At 37.8% G+C, this 15532-nt stretch overlaps 1 protein-coding gene across 1 annotated transcript; it reads right to left on the bottom strand.

Moving 5' to 3' along the window:
- Positions 1-8157: 8157 nt before the first annotated feature.
- Positions 8158-13692, bottom strand: mettl21e (methyltransferase like 21e). Its single transcript, XM_016456834.1, has 4 exons — positions 13536-13692; positions 9068-9225; positions 8881-8998; positions 8158-8727 (listed from the first exon to the last, which is right to left on the bottom strand). The coding sequence occupies exons 1-4, from the start codon at positions 13558-13560 to the stop codon at positions 8300-8302; spliced, it is 729 nt and encodes a 242-aa protein (XP_016312320.1). The 5' UTR covers positions 13561-13692; the 3' UTR covers positions 8158-8299.
- Positions 13693-15532: the final 1840 nt, after the last annotated feature.

The raw sequence follows: 15532 nt of genomic DNA, 5'->3' as shown, positions 1-15532 counted from the left end.
GTAAGCCATAATCATCAAAATTTCAAGAAATAAAGGCTTGAAATATTTCACTCTATGTGTAATGAATCTATATATGTGTTTCACTTTCTGAAATGAGTGACAAAAAATATTGACCTTTTTCATGATATTCTAATTTTTTTAGATGTACCTGTATATTCTAACTTGCCTAAAGGCTGGCTCACACTGTGCGATTTTGGCCACGATTTGGTCGTCTGAGACAAATTTTGAAAATCCTAAAAGATTCCTATAATCCTAGGCTAAAATCTGTAATCTTTGATCGCTGGTTTGACATGTTCACCAACAGCTGATTAATGGCCATTGCGATGAAATTTTACCTCCAACGAAATTCGGAAGATGTCAGAAGATCTTCCAAACACCGCACAGTCCTGCAGTGTGACTTCTCCTACGACGAACGTCAAACTGTCTTCGTTTTTCAAGACAATTGAAAACTGTCGTACAGTCTGACATTGACAACTGAGATCCCACAGTGTTACTTGATCGGAATCGAACCCACAACCTTTTGCGCTGCTAACACAATGCTCTACCACTGAGCCACAGGAACATCCTGTGATTATCATGTTCGTACAGTCTGACAATTACAATCCTAAAGGGCTTTTAAAAATCACACAGTGTGAGCCCAGCTTAAGACCATGCTCACTTACATCAAGAGGGTCGGGGATCTACAAGCATTTTTGGGCCGGCCCACTCTCACGTTGTCCTGAGACCCCGGCCTGGATATGTGCTCAAAGGTTCCCACCACTCCCTTCCGTAACCAGGTGGTGAGCCTGCTGGCGCTGTGCCCGGAGGAGGCAGATCCAGCCTTGGCGTTGCTGTGTCCTGTAAGAGCCTTGAGCATGGTGGACCGCACCCAGAGCTTCATAAGCTCAGAGAAGTTCTTTGTCTGCTATGGAGGCCAGCAGAAAGGGAAGGCTGTTTCCAAGCAGCGGTTGGCCCACAGGATAGTGGATGCCATCGCCTTGGCATATCAATCCCAAGGCGAGCCATGCCCCCTGGGGGTGAGAACTCACTCTACCCGTAGTGTAGCTTCTTCATGGGCTTAGGTGCACGGGGGTAACGAGGGTTACCTATATAACAGAGACGTTCAGCTGCTAATCCACAAATTTTATGGGAAACAGCTAAGTGTTTTCTGAGAGGAAACTATTTCTTTTGCCTCTTATGATAATAAATCTAAAGTAAAAGTAAAATACTGGAGAAGGATTTTAAATAAACTTTTACAGAACAGAAGAGTAGGATTTTGGGAAATTTAAGATCTGACTACAAGGCAATTTTACTAAAAATGGTGGAATTTTTGCTCCATCGCAACTCAATTACTATTTTAATGGAGAAAGGCCCAACTAAATTGCTGGCTTTAAGGCTGAAAAATAGTGAATAGGCGAATGCTATATTTAAGGACTTTAATGAGCAGCTTTACAGTTCCGAGGTGGGTTTGGATGAACAACAGAGAATTGAATTCATATCAAAATTAAATCTCCCTCACCTAAGTGACAAGCAACGTAATTTTCTCAATTCTCCAATTGAACTGAGTGAATTAAAAGAGGCTTTAGAATCAGTGAATAAGGGTAAGGCCCCTGGCCTGTATGGCTTACCCCCAGAAGCCATACTTAGTGATATGGGATTTGCTTGGACCACTCCTTCTTGATTCCTTAAATTTTGCCATAGACACGGGTTGTTTTCACAGAGATCAGAACACTGCCCTTATTTCCCTGATTTTGAAAAAAGGGAAGAGCCCTCTCGACTGCTCTAGCTATAGGCCGATTTCATTAATTTGCATGGACACTAAGGTTTATGCTAAAGTTCTAGCCCTTAATTTAGATCAAGTTGCTGGTTTTTTAATCTCTTATGATCAGACAGGATTTATTAAGGGACGCTGTGCTATGGATAATGTTCGACGTCTTCTGAATATTATAGACATGCCCAATCCGACTGACGATCAATGAGCTGTTCTCTCACTAGATGCAGAGAAAGCCTTTGATCGCATCGAGTGGATGTATCTTTGGTCAGTTTTGAATTGTTTTGGCTTTGGTCCCCATTTTATATATATATATGGTACGAACTCTCTATAGCAATGTTTTTGCACAGGTGTTGACAGGGATCGGTTGCTCAGGTGCTTTTCTGCTGGGCAGTAATACAAAACAGGGATGCCCATTATCCCCATTGTTGTTTGCCCTTTCATTAGAGCCTCTGGCACTGGCAATTCTTCAGGATCATATAATTTCGCCTATCAGTATATACTACTCCAAACACCACATATCTCCTTTTGCTGATGGCATCTTGCTGTATTTGTATAACATTTCCACTTCTGTCTCTCAGTGTCTTAAAATATTCAACGATTTTAGTAATGTGAGTGGTTATAAGATTAATTGGGAGAAATCAGTATTAATGCCATTATCTGTATTGTGCGATACTGTATCTGTGTCCTCCTTAATTCCAGTCAGTAATACATTCAAGTATTTAGGAATTCAGATCCTTCCCTCACTCCAGGCTGTAGTCAAGCAAAATTATAGTTTCTTAATCAATAATATTAGATGAGACCTAGAGAGATGGGATGGATTATTACTTTCATTGCATGGTATGATCGCAATCATTAAAATGAATGTTCTCCCTAGACTTTTATTTTTATTTTCCAGTTTTTATTTTTCATTCTCCTTATCAAACCTTTTTCAAAGAAATGAACTCCATTATAACTAAATTCATTTGGAACAACAAACATTCATTAAACGTAAAACATTACAGAGAAGTCCTGCTAAAGGAGGTTTGGCTGTTGCTAACTTTCAATTACAGGTGCATCTCAATAAATTAGAATGAAGGGTGGAGAAGCTCATAGCCCAAGTTGCTTGAAGTCCAGTGTTAAGTTTCCACAGTCTGTGATGATTTGGGGTGCAATGTCATCTGCTGGTGTTGGTCCATTGTGTTTTTTGAAAACCAACGTCACTGCACCCGTTTACCAAGAAATTTTAGAGCACTTCATGCTTCCTTCTGCTGACCAGCTTTTTGAAGATGCTGATTTCATTTTCCAGCAGGATTTGGCACCTGCCCACACTGCCAAAAGCACCAAAAGTTGGTTAAATGACCATGGTGTTGGTGTGCTTGACTGGCCAGCAAACTCACCAGACCTGAACCCCATAGAGAATCTATGTCGGCTATGCTTTTTTAAGACTTGGTTGGAGGTAAAATCTGAGATTTCTTGGCGTAACACAGAAGCATCTGCTGTGCTTCTACATCAACTACAAGATATGTTATTTACTGGTGTAAAAAGACCTAATGTTTGATGATAAAATCGTGGGTAACTCTTAAAATCTGGAATGATGTTTGTACATTTATGGGATGTTCTAGTAAATTTACAAAAGAGTCTCTGATTTGGAATAATCATAATATACAATCTGGGGAAAAACACTTTGTCTTCAAGCCATGGTCTGATCAATGTGTATTTGTTCTGGGTGACATTTTTAATAATCAGGGCCTAAGGTCCTTTCAGTATTTGAAAGAATGTTACAATCTTTCTGGATATCCCTACTTTTTGTATTTAAGGTTGAGAAGTGCAATGCGCGCATATGGAGTACCATGGAACTGTAACTTGGACGCTGATCCACTGATGGACTGTGAATTTTTCTCAGACATGAGGAGCAGTTTCATTTCTTTATAACAAACTGTTGAATCATGGCTCCGGTGCACTTTCCATCACTACAATATGGAAAAAGGAACTGGCCCCCTATAAACCTAACTGGGACTGGATATGGGAAAATGTTCCTATGATGTCCAAGAATACTGCCCATCAACTTTAAACTGATCCACAAGGTCTGTGGAACTCTGTATGTGTTACATAGAATGAAGCGCTTGCCTACTCCCTTTTGTACATTGCGTAACTCTGTGGGGACCTATATGCTAATGTTCTTTGACTGTCCACTCATTAGTAAATTTTGGGATAAAGTTTTTGTAATTGTTACAGAATTATGTGATAGGGTTATTCCTAAACATCCCAATATTTGTTTGCTCACTCAGCACTAACTGCAGCCAAGAAGGTAATCTTTAAAATTTGGTATGAACCCACATTCCCGGCTGACAAAATGTGACTCATAGATCAAAAAAATATTGCACTGTTTGAACACTCAACAGCAAGGATTACTAAAGCTAAACCATCTTAGCCCTGTGACCTAGTTTTCCTCGTGTGTCTAATTAGTCATCATGTTCACCTGTTTAGTTCAATTATCTTGTTAGTTCCCCTCTTATTTAAACCCTGTGTTCTTACCCAGTGTTTGTCCGGTCTCATCAACTCTACCCTGTGTTGGATGACAGACTTTCTAAAATGTCATCTTCGTGTGTTTATTGATAGCGTAGTGTGACAGTATGGTAGAAGGTCTTGGTCTGAGTCTGGCTATCAAATTAGCATATCTGAGAATTCACTACATTGCCGGAAGATGCTGATTTGATAACTTACAAACGTCAATGTTGACAGTGAGTCCTTAAGATTGATTTTAAAAACAAATGGGAATTGTCTGCAGTGTGAACTTGGTGTCAAACAAACATGAGCCACAGCCATGCTTATCTTCACCTCCTATACCTGTTCCAGCAGTGTAATCAGGAAAGCCTTCTTGAAATAGTGCGTTAAGTTCACATCAGTCACATCACCTTTCATCAGATTCTCATGGTAGCTGAGTAAATCCTCACCTTATCCAGCTCTGTCAGTAATGTGGCGTTAAAAGCTTTCTTAAAGTTCTCAAGAAACACCAGGTCTGACTGATAATGGACCTTGTTTGCTAAGATAATTGTTGTCCCTGTTTGACAAAAGTGAAGCATGGTGTCAAGAAGCTCATTGAGGCAGTCATGGTGATAGACCACATCAGCTGCAAAAACATAATCGTAATGATGGGTGGAGTGGGGAAACATCTCTAGTTTGTAATGAGAATTCTTAGGGTAAACAAAATGCACACAGTTAAGTAAACTGGCCCTCTCCAATAAAATATTGATAAATTAAGTATTTAAATGTAATAATTTATGCATCATATGTTATGCAGTGCTTTTCAAGGTAAATAAAATACACACGATAATGCAAAATGTACATCATTTTGTTGGTTTTGTGGTGCAATGTAATCTAAACGTAGCATTCAACCTTTAATTTTTAGCCATTAATTCCATCCCTGTTGGCTTCTATGAGTCTAGGCAGCTGGTATGCCCTAAATTGATTCCACAGAAGGGAAACCCAATATAACACTCATTATATCTCTGCAGGCCACATGAGGTCATTGCTGTTAAACTCTTATCCAACTGGCTCGCACTAAATCCGCTCTGTATCTTCTCCAGTTTCTTGTATGGTTGTCAAAATTCTCTGGAATCAGTGGGCAATTGAACATCTTCACCATGTAGGGCCTGATATTTTGGTGATTTGGCACCAGAGACACCAAGCTACATTTACACCATTTGACAGATGCGTGCATGAAGAGAGCATCTTGTTAAAATGACTGGCTTTCCTGCTTGAGGATGTTTTTGAAAACTCTCTTCTGCAGGAGTAGATGTATGTGGATTGTATGTGGTGTACATGTGTTTGCATCATGTAATAATGACACTGGCAGACTCAAGCACATGCTGCCAGTATCAAATATCTCTGTTACATGGTCCAAATGGGCTGCTGTTCTCAGAAGATCCAGAACATGTTTGTAATCCATTACTGCTACGTGCTGTTAGTCATGAACACATCTGGTTCTTCTTAACTTAGAAACTATGCCAAAAAAAAAACAGGTCTACTTTTATCTAGAAGTGCCCAATAATAAAGACCTGTAAACATTGTAAGCAATGTTGCAGAATCAGTTGTTTAGAGAAGGAAACCGGACACAGTATTTTCATCTGAATCTTCCATTTCCCAGCAATGAATATGCCCGTGTTCAAATTGTAAAAGTAAATTTTCTGTATCAAAAAGTCATCAAAACTCAAGAGAGTGAATGTTATGAAAAACGTGATCACATCAAAATAGTAGTACTGCTCACAACTCTCTAGAACAGAGATATTCAATGCATGATTGATCATATTTACATTTACATGGATTACAGAAATGCAAAGTTTCAGAACTAAACATGAATTTTGACTTCTGAATGCTGCACGAAGTTGTAAAGCTAGAGTTCCGACCTTGATTTTCTGCTGGTGAACTGCTGTGATGGTGGTTTGCTTGTGAATTTGGAGTTGATTGTGGGGGATCTGCTACACTTTTGGACCAAAGGTCAGGTTCACCATCCAGAGCATCTCCATGGATCACAATGGTGATGCTTCTTTTATCAGAGATGAGTAGATGAGTTTGTTTCTTCCAAGCTCATCAAGACGTTTTTAACTTCAAACCGCTGCTTCGGGCTAAAATAAATGTCCATAATGCTTAATAACTCTTCCTCCAGTGAAAATCTGGTCTGAATCAGGAGAGAAATCTACACAGATCAAGCACAGTTTACAAGCCAAAACAGTCCAGAACGGTTCTAAACAAATGTGTGGGTGGATTTTGATGTGAGAGACATGTGAGATGGACTTTTTCACTGTAGGAAGTGTTATTATGGAAGCAATGGTTTAAAGATAAAAATATCTTGATTAAATTGATGATGGATTTGTTTCTTACAAACGCACAGCTTTTGGCTTCACAAGACATTAATTGATGGACTGGAGTCATTACTTATTTACTACTACTTATCAATTTAATATTACTTATTACTTACGTATCCTACTAGTTTCACTTCTGTTTCAGTTTTTATAACCATTTCTTACTATGTGTAAGTAAGTTGTTGTTTTTTAGCATGTAAGTTTGGCAGTATTATTTTTTAGGATTACTGATAAACTGGATTACTGATAAACTACTGTCGTTTGATTTGTATTATTTGTATTTGTTATTTATTTTAATTTTAGTTAAATTATATCTGAATTTTCTTATGTCTGTATAGGTCTTTTATTAAGTTTTAGTTGTATTTAATTTGAGTTATTTTAATACTTCAACAAACTAAATGGAAATGAAATAATATATATATTGAATTTATAAATGTGTATGTATATATATAAATATATATACGTATGTGTGTGTGGTTGTACATAAACATATGTAGTTGTTTTTTTTGTGTTTGGCTTAGTGTTATTTTAGAATCATTATTATACTCTTATACCTTTTGTTCTTTCATATTTTGAATTGTTTTTAGCTTTATTTTTTGTTTTTCATTTAAATATTAAGTTTTGAAATTTTGTTGCATGCATTTGTCATTTTTATTTAATTTCATTATTTTTTTAAAATGTGTATAAGTAGTATTTATAAAGTTGTAGCTTTTAGTTTTGGATCTGTTTTTAGTTGTTTTAATACTACAATTGATTGCTTCTGTTGTCCTCATTTGTAAGTCGCTTTGGATAAAAGCGTCTGCTAAATGACTAAATAAATCAATAAATAAAAAAATTACTTGTGGATTATTCTAATGTTTTTATGTTTGGACTCTCATTCTGACGGCACCCATTCACTGCAGAGGATCCATTGACAAGCTAGTGATGTAATTTCTCCAAATCTGATGAAGAAAACCTCATCTACATCTTGGATGGCCTGAGGGTGAGGATTTTCAGCTAATTTTCATTTTTGGGTGAATTTTTAAAAAATCCTTTAATAACATTAACCAGCATTATTAAATGACTATGAAATATTGGTGTGATATTAGTTAACATTGTCCAACAGCCATGTGCTCTATATCTTTTTCATTTCATTGCAAGGTAATTACATTTTAAATGATTACGAAGACAAACATTTGATTTCCTATTTATTTATTTCGAATTTTAGAATAAAGTCACTGATGAATCATTCACAATAAGAGCAGGAACATGAAGACAGTAAATAGAGTCTGTTTTAAATTATTGTTGATGTAAATTATGTGAGTAAAATATCAGATACAGTCTACGCCAATGGCCACAGGATTATTTTAAACTATATGTAATATAATAATTAATATACTAATATGCAATTTAATTTATATTTACTTTAAAAGTATTGCATTTTTTTATAATTATTCACATTAATTATATACAAATAATTCATATATTATTTATATATAATTAATAATTAATATTAATTGTAATTATTTAACTTAAAAAAAAAAAAAGATCAAGATGTAAACTGAAATCATATTTATTTTCCCCCTCTGTAACTATTGTAGCAGTTCTTAAAACTTCTGGAATCACAAAATGAATTGCGGTTAATGAATGTAGCTATATTACCCCTCCAAATTTCTGTTAATAATATATGATAAAATAATAGTTCTGTTAATATATTAGGGGCCCTTCAAAATAATTGAAAGCCGCTGGTCTGCGCAGTGTCTCCGCGCCGTTTGCACGCGCGGTACAGCTTTATTCGCAGGCTGGGCAAGTTATAAAGTTCCTCCAGACTAAAGTGTTTCTCAAATGTGTCCACGAAGCTGTTCTCCGGGTCCAGACGGAACCGCATGGCCCACAGGATGACGGTGTCGTCTGAGCTCAAGTGCATGAAGGTCTCCATGAGCTCGTGGAGGTAGGGATGCCCGTACACCACATCTGCGGCGATGATGTAATCGTAGTGACAGGTTGTGCGTGGGAATCTTTCCTCCAGCTGTTTCCCCCAGCTGAGCTCGGTTACACACGGCTCGTGCCTGCAGCGCCTTCTGGTGTTGCGGTTCACATTGTGTCTCAGGTTACTCAGGACATCCGGCAGGTCTGTTGACGTCACCTTTGCACCTGCAGGTGGAGAACAACACCGTGGTATGGTTTTACTACTATCCCCTATAAAACTAAAGAATATTATGATATTAATTTAATTTGAGCTAAATTTAAATAACTAAACATTTTTTATTACAAATATTTTTAAACGAATTGGCTGGTCTGTCTCACCCAGCAGGCTGGTTACTATGGTAACAAGACCCGTTCCGGCACCTAGCTCAATGATGTTCTTGTCCATCAGGTTATATTCCTCACGGTGAGTGTCGAAGAAATGACACAACACCATGGCCTACAAACAGACACCGGTTAGTTCTGCTTTTCTTTCTCAGTTTAAATGATCTGAGTGAGTGATACGTACTGAGGGCCACAGAACGGCCCCGTAACAGTCCGTCGACTCTGTGATTTTGATCTCCATGTCTGCAAACTCATATCCTTCCCATGCTTCAGTTTTGATCAGCGACGGACGAAAGTGTCGCTTCATAATCGCTGCTGCCAGCTCAGCATCTGCAGTGACATCTGCAAACACAGACAGATCTCTCACATTTACAGCAATGCGTTCAGAGGACACTTTTATCTCAACCTCTTGGATTTAAAAAGACTCTCCACTGTCCAACACAATACGCAAAAAGGCCCACATACAGGTATATACTGCAAAAAAGGAATTTTCAAAGTTGTAAATGAAACCGATTATTTGAGTATGTTTTACAAGAAAATACTGTTTCAGTCTTTCTGCTTCAAAATTCCACATTTAAATCAGTGTTACTTGATCTATTTGCAATTATTTGTAAACATTTACCAGCAATTCTGAGTGAAAATTGTTTAAAAGTAAATCCTACACCATTTTTTTCAATGTAGAATACAATTTCCTTTCTTCTGTATGTTGACTAAAGTTATGACAAAGCTGCTTGTTTTTAAATGTTCAAACTGAGTGTCAGTATATTAATTAACCATACGTTTCCATGATTCCATTCCATGATTCTATAAATTTCAAGAACTGTATGTTAAATAAAACCAATAGTTGAATGAATGAATGAATGAATGATGCATTTATATAGCGCTTTACTGTGTATTGTTGTACACCCAAAGCGCTTTACAATCATGTGGGGGGGTCTCTCCTCAACCACCACCAGTGTGCAGCATCCACTTGGATGATAGTTATTAAGGAGGGAAAAAAACATCTTGATTTTGTTGTTTAATACTTTGTTAGATTAATTTCATATGTAATTATTAATATTATTATTATTAATAGCTCAATTATTATTGTCTTTATTATTGTAAGAAATAATAAAATAACACAAATCAGGGGTTTAAACCTTTTTAGACATTTCACAGTTGGTTTGGGTTTTGGTGGTTCCTTTTGTCCATGAGTCTGCCCCCAGAGGCCCCTCCTCTCCATGAGTCTGCCCCCAGAGGCCCCTCCTGTCCACGAGTTTTCCCCAGAGGTGGCGGCTTCCGCAGCAGAACCTCCAGAGGTGGCGGCTTCCGCAGCAGAACCTCCAGAGGTGGCGGCGTCCACTTCTGAACTCTCTGTCTGCCCCGTTATGGCCAAGGAGGCTGTCCTTGAACTCTCTTCTTGTCCTGTTACGGCCACAGAGGCCGTTGTTAACCTGTCTGTGCTCTCTGTTCCAGTCCTGCCTGATCTGCCGTGGTGGTTCCATGTGCCATAGTCTCCACTGAAGTGATCGTCGGCTCCGCCCTGGCTTCCTGCTCCGCCGGCTCTGACCTGGTGGTCTTCTGCTCCGCTGTGGCTTCCAGCTCTGCTCCATGGCTCAGGTCCTCCATTGTTCCACAATCTGCCATTGCTCCATGGTCCAGGCCTGCCATTTCCCCATGGTCCAGGTCCACCCCTGCACCACAGCCCTCTGTTCCAAGGCCCGCCACTGCACCACGGCCCAGACCCACCTCTGTTTCACGATCCTGATCTTGTTCCCCTTCATGGACATGGCCCTCCACCCCACCCCCTGGACCACCTCCACTCCACTACCCTCCTGAACTTTTTGGGGTTTTGAGGTTTTGGGGTGGGGGGGGGGTATGTCACAGTTGGTTTTGGGTTTTGCTGGTTCTTGTCATGTGTTTCCTTTGACCCTGTCATGTGATTTTGCCATGTGGTCTTTTTGTTCATGTGTCTAGTTCCCATTGGTTCCTTTGCTATATGTGTCATGTGTTCATTGTTTGGTTTGTCATGTGACTCCCTGTAGTTTGATATAAGTAGCCCTCATGTTATTACAACTCGCCTTCAGTGGACTAACCTTTACAAGACATCTCAAGGAGATGGAAAGATCTCATCCTAGATTGAATTTGGTGTAGGTAAGATTTACTTTGAAACAATTATCATTATATAGGTATTTGGGCAGCAGAAGAGGAATACTGTTGTACAGAAAATACCAGCAAACAAGTACAACCCCAATTCTGGAAGAGTTGGGACGTTTTGTGAAATGCCATAAAAGTCAAGAATATGTGATTTGTTCATTCTCTTTAACCTTTATTTAATTGACTAAACTACAAAGAAAAAAAATCCAATATTTTCACTGGCCAACTTAATTTTATTTTGTAAATATAAACAAATTTTGATTTTGATGGCTGCAACACATTCCAAACAAGTTGGGACAAAGGCATGTTTAACACTGTGTCACATCAACTTTCCTTTTAATTACAATGTTTAATTGTTTGGGAATTGAGAATACCAATTGTTAAAGTTTTGCAAGCAAAATGTTTGTCTAATCTCACTTGATACAAGACTTCAGATGCTCAGCAGTCTCTGATCGTCGTTGTCTGATTCTCCTTTTTATGACTGGTCATACATTTTCAATAGGAGACAGATCTGGACTGATCTAGCACATTCACTCTGATCTACGTGTCTACAAAACCACGCTGTTGTAGCACATGCAGAAAGAGACCTGGCATTGTCTTGATCTAATAACCATGGACTTCCCATGAACAACGTGATCTTGATGGCAGTACATGTCTCTGTACAATTTCAATATATGCCTCCATTAGGGTGACCATACGTGCCATTTTTCCCAGACGCGTCCTTGCCAGGATTTGTTTTGGCTTTGTTTTCATGCTTGCTGAAGGTAATGATCGAAAAGTAGTTTGACCAATAACATGCAGGCATTGTACATAATGGACCAATCATGGTGTGTGTGAGAAGGTGGGATTTACGGTCAAAGCGATGCAGTTACGCATACATAGGATGTGTGTTCGACTTAAAAGCAGCGCGGCTCAGATCGATCAGTGTTTGACATCAAAGTACCTCGAGAGCATTTTGAAAGCATAAGGAACCATCTGTATGGTATTTTGATGTCATACACCAATGTACACACGCAAACAAAGCCAAAACCTAGATATTTTAGGCAATATAGAAATCCTGGCCAGGACGCGTCTGGGAAAAATGGCACATATGGTCACCCTACCGCCATGTCAATGGTACCTTTGCACATATTCCAGTCACCCATGCCGTTTGCTCTGCTGCACCCCCATACCATGACAGACATTTGCTTTTGCATGTCGTTAGTGAAAGTCTGGATGGTCCCTTTGGTCTTTGGGACTGAGAACTCAACGTCCATTTTTCCCAGAAACAAGTTGAAATGTGGACTCATCTGACCACAGCACACATTTTTTTTGACTATCTGAGATAAGCTCTGGCCCAGAGAACCCTGCTGCATCACTGCATAGAATCGATGTATAGTTTTCTCCTAGAGTAACAGAGATTCAAGTTGCATTTATTGAAGCAGCAGCAGACTGTGTTAAGTGACAGTGGTTTACTAAATTACTCCTGAGCACATGTGGCTATATTTAACATCGCAGCATGACGGTTTCTTATGCAATGCCATCTGAGGGCTCAAAGGTCATGCACATTCAGCTGAGGTTCCTGCCTTGCCCTACACAGACTGAGATTTCTCTGGATTCTCTGAATCTTTTCACAATATTATGTATGGTAGTTGGTGAAAGACCTAAATTCTTTGCAATTTTGCATTGAGAAATTCTCTCATGAAATTTGGTACAAAGTGATGAGCCATGATCCAGCTTTGCTTGCAAAGAGTGAGATGCTCCTTTTATACCAAAACATGATACCCTCACCTATTACCAATTCACCTGCTTACTGTGAACTGTTTCAAAACAGTTTCACTTGGATATTCTATAACCTTTTCACTTTTATTTTGCCTCTGTCCCAACTTTTTTGGAGTTGCAGCCATCAAAATCAACATTTGTTTATATTTACAAAATGTATTTAAGTTGGTCAGTGAAAACTTTGGAAATCTTATCGTTGTACATTTGTCAGGTAAATAAAAGTTAAAGCGCATTAACAAATCACAGATTCTCGATTTTATTGCATTTTACAAAATGTCCCAATTCTTCTGGAACTGGGGTTGTAAAACACTGAATTAAACATGACATTTTAAAGTAGAAAAATAGTATTTTTTTTTGTTGTAAAACACTACAATAATTTTTTTTTTTTTTTGAAATTTGAAAAAAAATTTGAAAAATCATTTTTTACAGTGTACTGTATATGGAGTATATATATACTCCATTGGACAGTGGAGGGCCTTGAGAACCACTGCTTTATTAATTGTTTTAATAATTAAAAATAAATAGAACATATAACATTTAGTTTGCCTTCTGAAGTTGATAATCAACATTTTCTAAGATGCTACCTTTATACAAGAACACAGAACTGATCTGGGTGCTCTCTAAGTGATTGTTGTTAATCTGTAAAGACATTCCAGTAGCGAATAATGCACAGTTCACTTCTACTCAGAATCATTGTGTATTTTCTACGTTAGTGCTGTACGAACTACTTATAAAGCAATTTTATTCACACCTACCCTCATTGTTTTCATCCTGGTCCATTTGTGTGTCTGAAAGCCGAAGGTCCTTAAAAGTACAAATTCACAGGAGCACTTCAACTTTCCCTCATTGGTCTCTGTGTCTCTGTCCCAACACTGGGTTTGAGATGATTGACAGCAGCAGCTGCGCAGTGAATGCAGGTCAGCCAGTGAAAGGGAGGGCGCCAGATCCAAGATTAAAAAGATACTCTCTCTCGAACACAAGAGATGATCTGGACTCGGTTCTGGAAGCAGGAATTTAGATGTTGTTTGGCTGAGATCACAATAACACTTCAATCAAACGCGATGAGCAGCTGAACTCCTCTGACCTTTAAAGTCAAACACTCAGTTGAGGCTCTGCGCCAGGAGTTTTACTATAGTGTTATATAACAGGAGCAATAAACCATCTAACTGATGTCTATGGCTCTTTGTTGTTCTCCCTTCAGGTCAGCTTTATGACTTCAAAGCCCCTCATTCTCAAAGATGATATTTTAAGACCACAACATATTTCTGATACTTTTGCTGATACTTTTACAAAGCTGCTCATTTTAAAACTTTATTTACAGAAACTAGGCGTGGTAATATATGAAAAAAATTATAATTCAAAAGTTAAAAAATTTGGGATCAGTATCATTTTGAATGTTTTGTAAAGACATTTCTTTGATCAAAAATAACTTGTGAAATATTATTACAATTGAAAAGAACAGTACAGAATCGGGTAGAATTGCTACAAGTTTAAAATATACTTTAATACATAATTCATTCCTGTGATACAAAGCTGAATTTTCAGCATCATTAACTCTAATCTTCAGTGTCATGATCCTTCAAAAATCATTCTAATATGCTGTTTTGTTATCAGTGTTGGAAACAGTTGTGGTGCTTAATATTTTTTGTATATAACCTGCGATACTTTTTCAGGATTCTTTGATGAACAGAGTGTTAAGAACAGCATTTATTTAAAATAGAAATCTTTTGTAACATTATACACTACCGTTTAAAAGTTTGAGGTCAGTCATTTTTTTTGTTTTTATACATGCTTACACAGTTTTTGAAACTATGGCTCCATTTCTACACAAACTCTACACACACAAAACCACAAAACACACACACATCATGCAAAATGTCACACACACAGTATCTTGCAAAAGCAAACACGTCTTTTAAAACTATTTTAAAACTTGTATTTTTGCGTAGAAACTCTACACACAAACATAAAATAATTAGCCACATACACACCAAACTACACAGATATGAAAAATGTAAAACACTACTCTTGTGTGTGTCTTTTGCTTGTTCAGAGTGCAATGGAGTGCACAAGAGTTTGTCATAGCACTCGCATACATGCACATACACTGTATATACAGTATGTATGTACAACTGATGTTTTACACGCACATAGTATATAATCATATATACACTGTAAACAGAAATGCAAGGTGGTAAAAACAATTTATTTTCTCCAAACTCCAAACACTGAGTTTTGATTTCTAAGTGAACAAATAATGTATTTTCACACATAATCACTGGCTGTAGGTCATGAGTAAACGATCAGGGCATTTCAACGGCACTGTTTCCCAAATGAAACAAAAGAGCTGTTAGCTTTGAACGAGGTGTGTAATGTAGAGAACTGTGTTTGTTTTACAATAGCAAACTGAGTTTAAAGCACGTAATGTGCTTGTAGTTTTGCAGACTTGGTCTAAAGATTAGGTTTATGAGTGAATGGTTTCACTAGAGTGGGCCTCAAGTACCACTTTTAGAGTCTAAGCAGTTTTAAAAAACTGTAATACTTTTATTCAGCATGGTTGTGTTAAATAATAAAATGATAAAAAAAAAACAACGAAAGTAAAGACTAATATTGTTAGGAAAGATTTCTATTTTGAATAAATGCTGTTCTTTTCAACGTTTTATTCACCAAAGAATGCTAAAAATATGTATCACAGGTCCCCCCCCACCCCCCCCAAAAAAAAACCCTTTTAAGCAGCACAACTTGTTTCCAA

This window comes from Sinocyclocheilus anshuiensis, unplaced genomic scaffold, assembly GCF_001515605.1.
Source record: "Sinocyclocheilus anshuiensis isolate Anshui unplaced genomic scaffold, SAMN03320099.WGS_v1.1 scaffold856, whole genome shotgun sequence".
In the NCBI taxonomy this organism is placed as follows: domain Eukaryota; kingdom Metazoa; phylum Chordata; class Actinopteri; order Cypriniformes; family Cyprinidae; genus Sinocyclocheilus; species Sinocyclocheilus anshuiensis.
Note: the sequence above shows the minus strand (reverse complement) of the source record. Positions and strands in the feature narration are given on the sequence as shown.

Coding starts and splice junctions, on each gene's coding strand:
- mettl21e (XM_016456834.1), bottom strand. CDS start 13,560: ATGGACCAGGATGAAAACAATGAGG. Junction 9,226..13,535: donor CCAGGATGAAAACAATGAGG/GTAGGTGTGAAT, acceptor CTGTGTTTGCAG/ATGTCACTGCAGATGCTGAG. Junction 8,999..9,067: donor GGGCCGTTCTGTGGCCCTCA/GTACGTATCACT, acceptor GTCTGTTTGTAG/GCCATGGTGTTGTGTCATTT.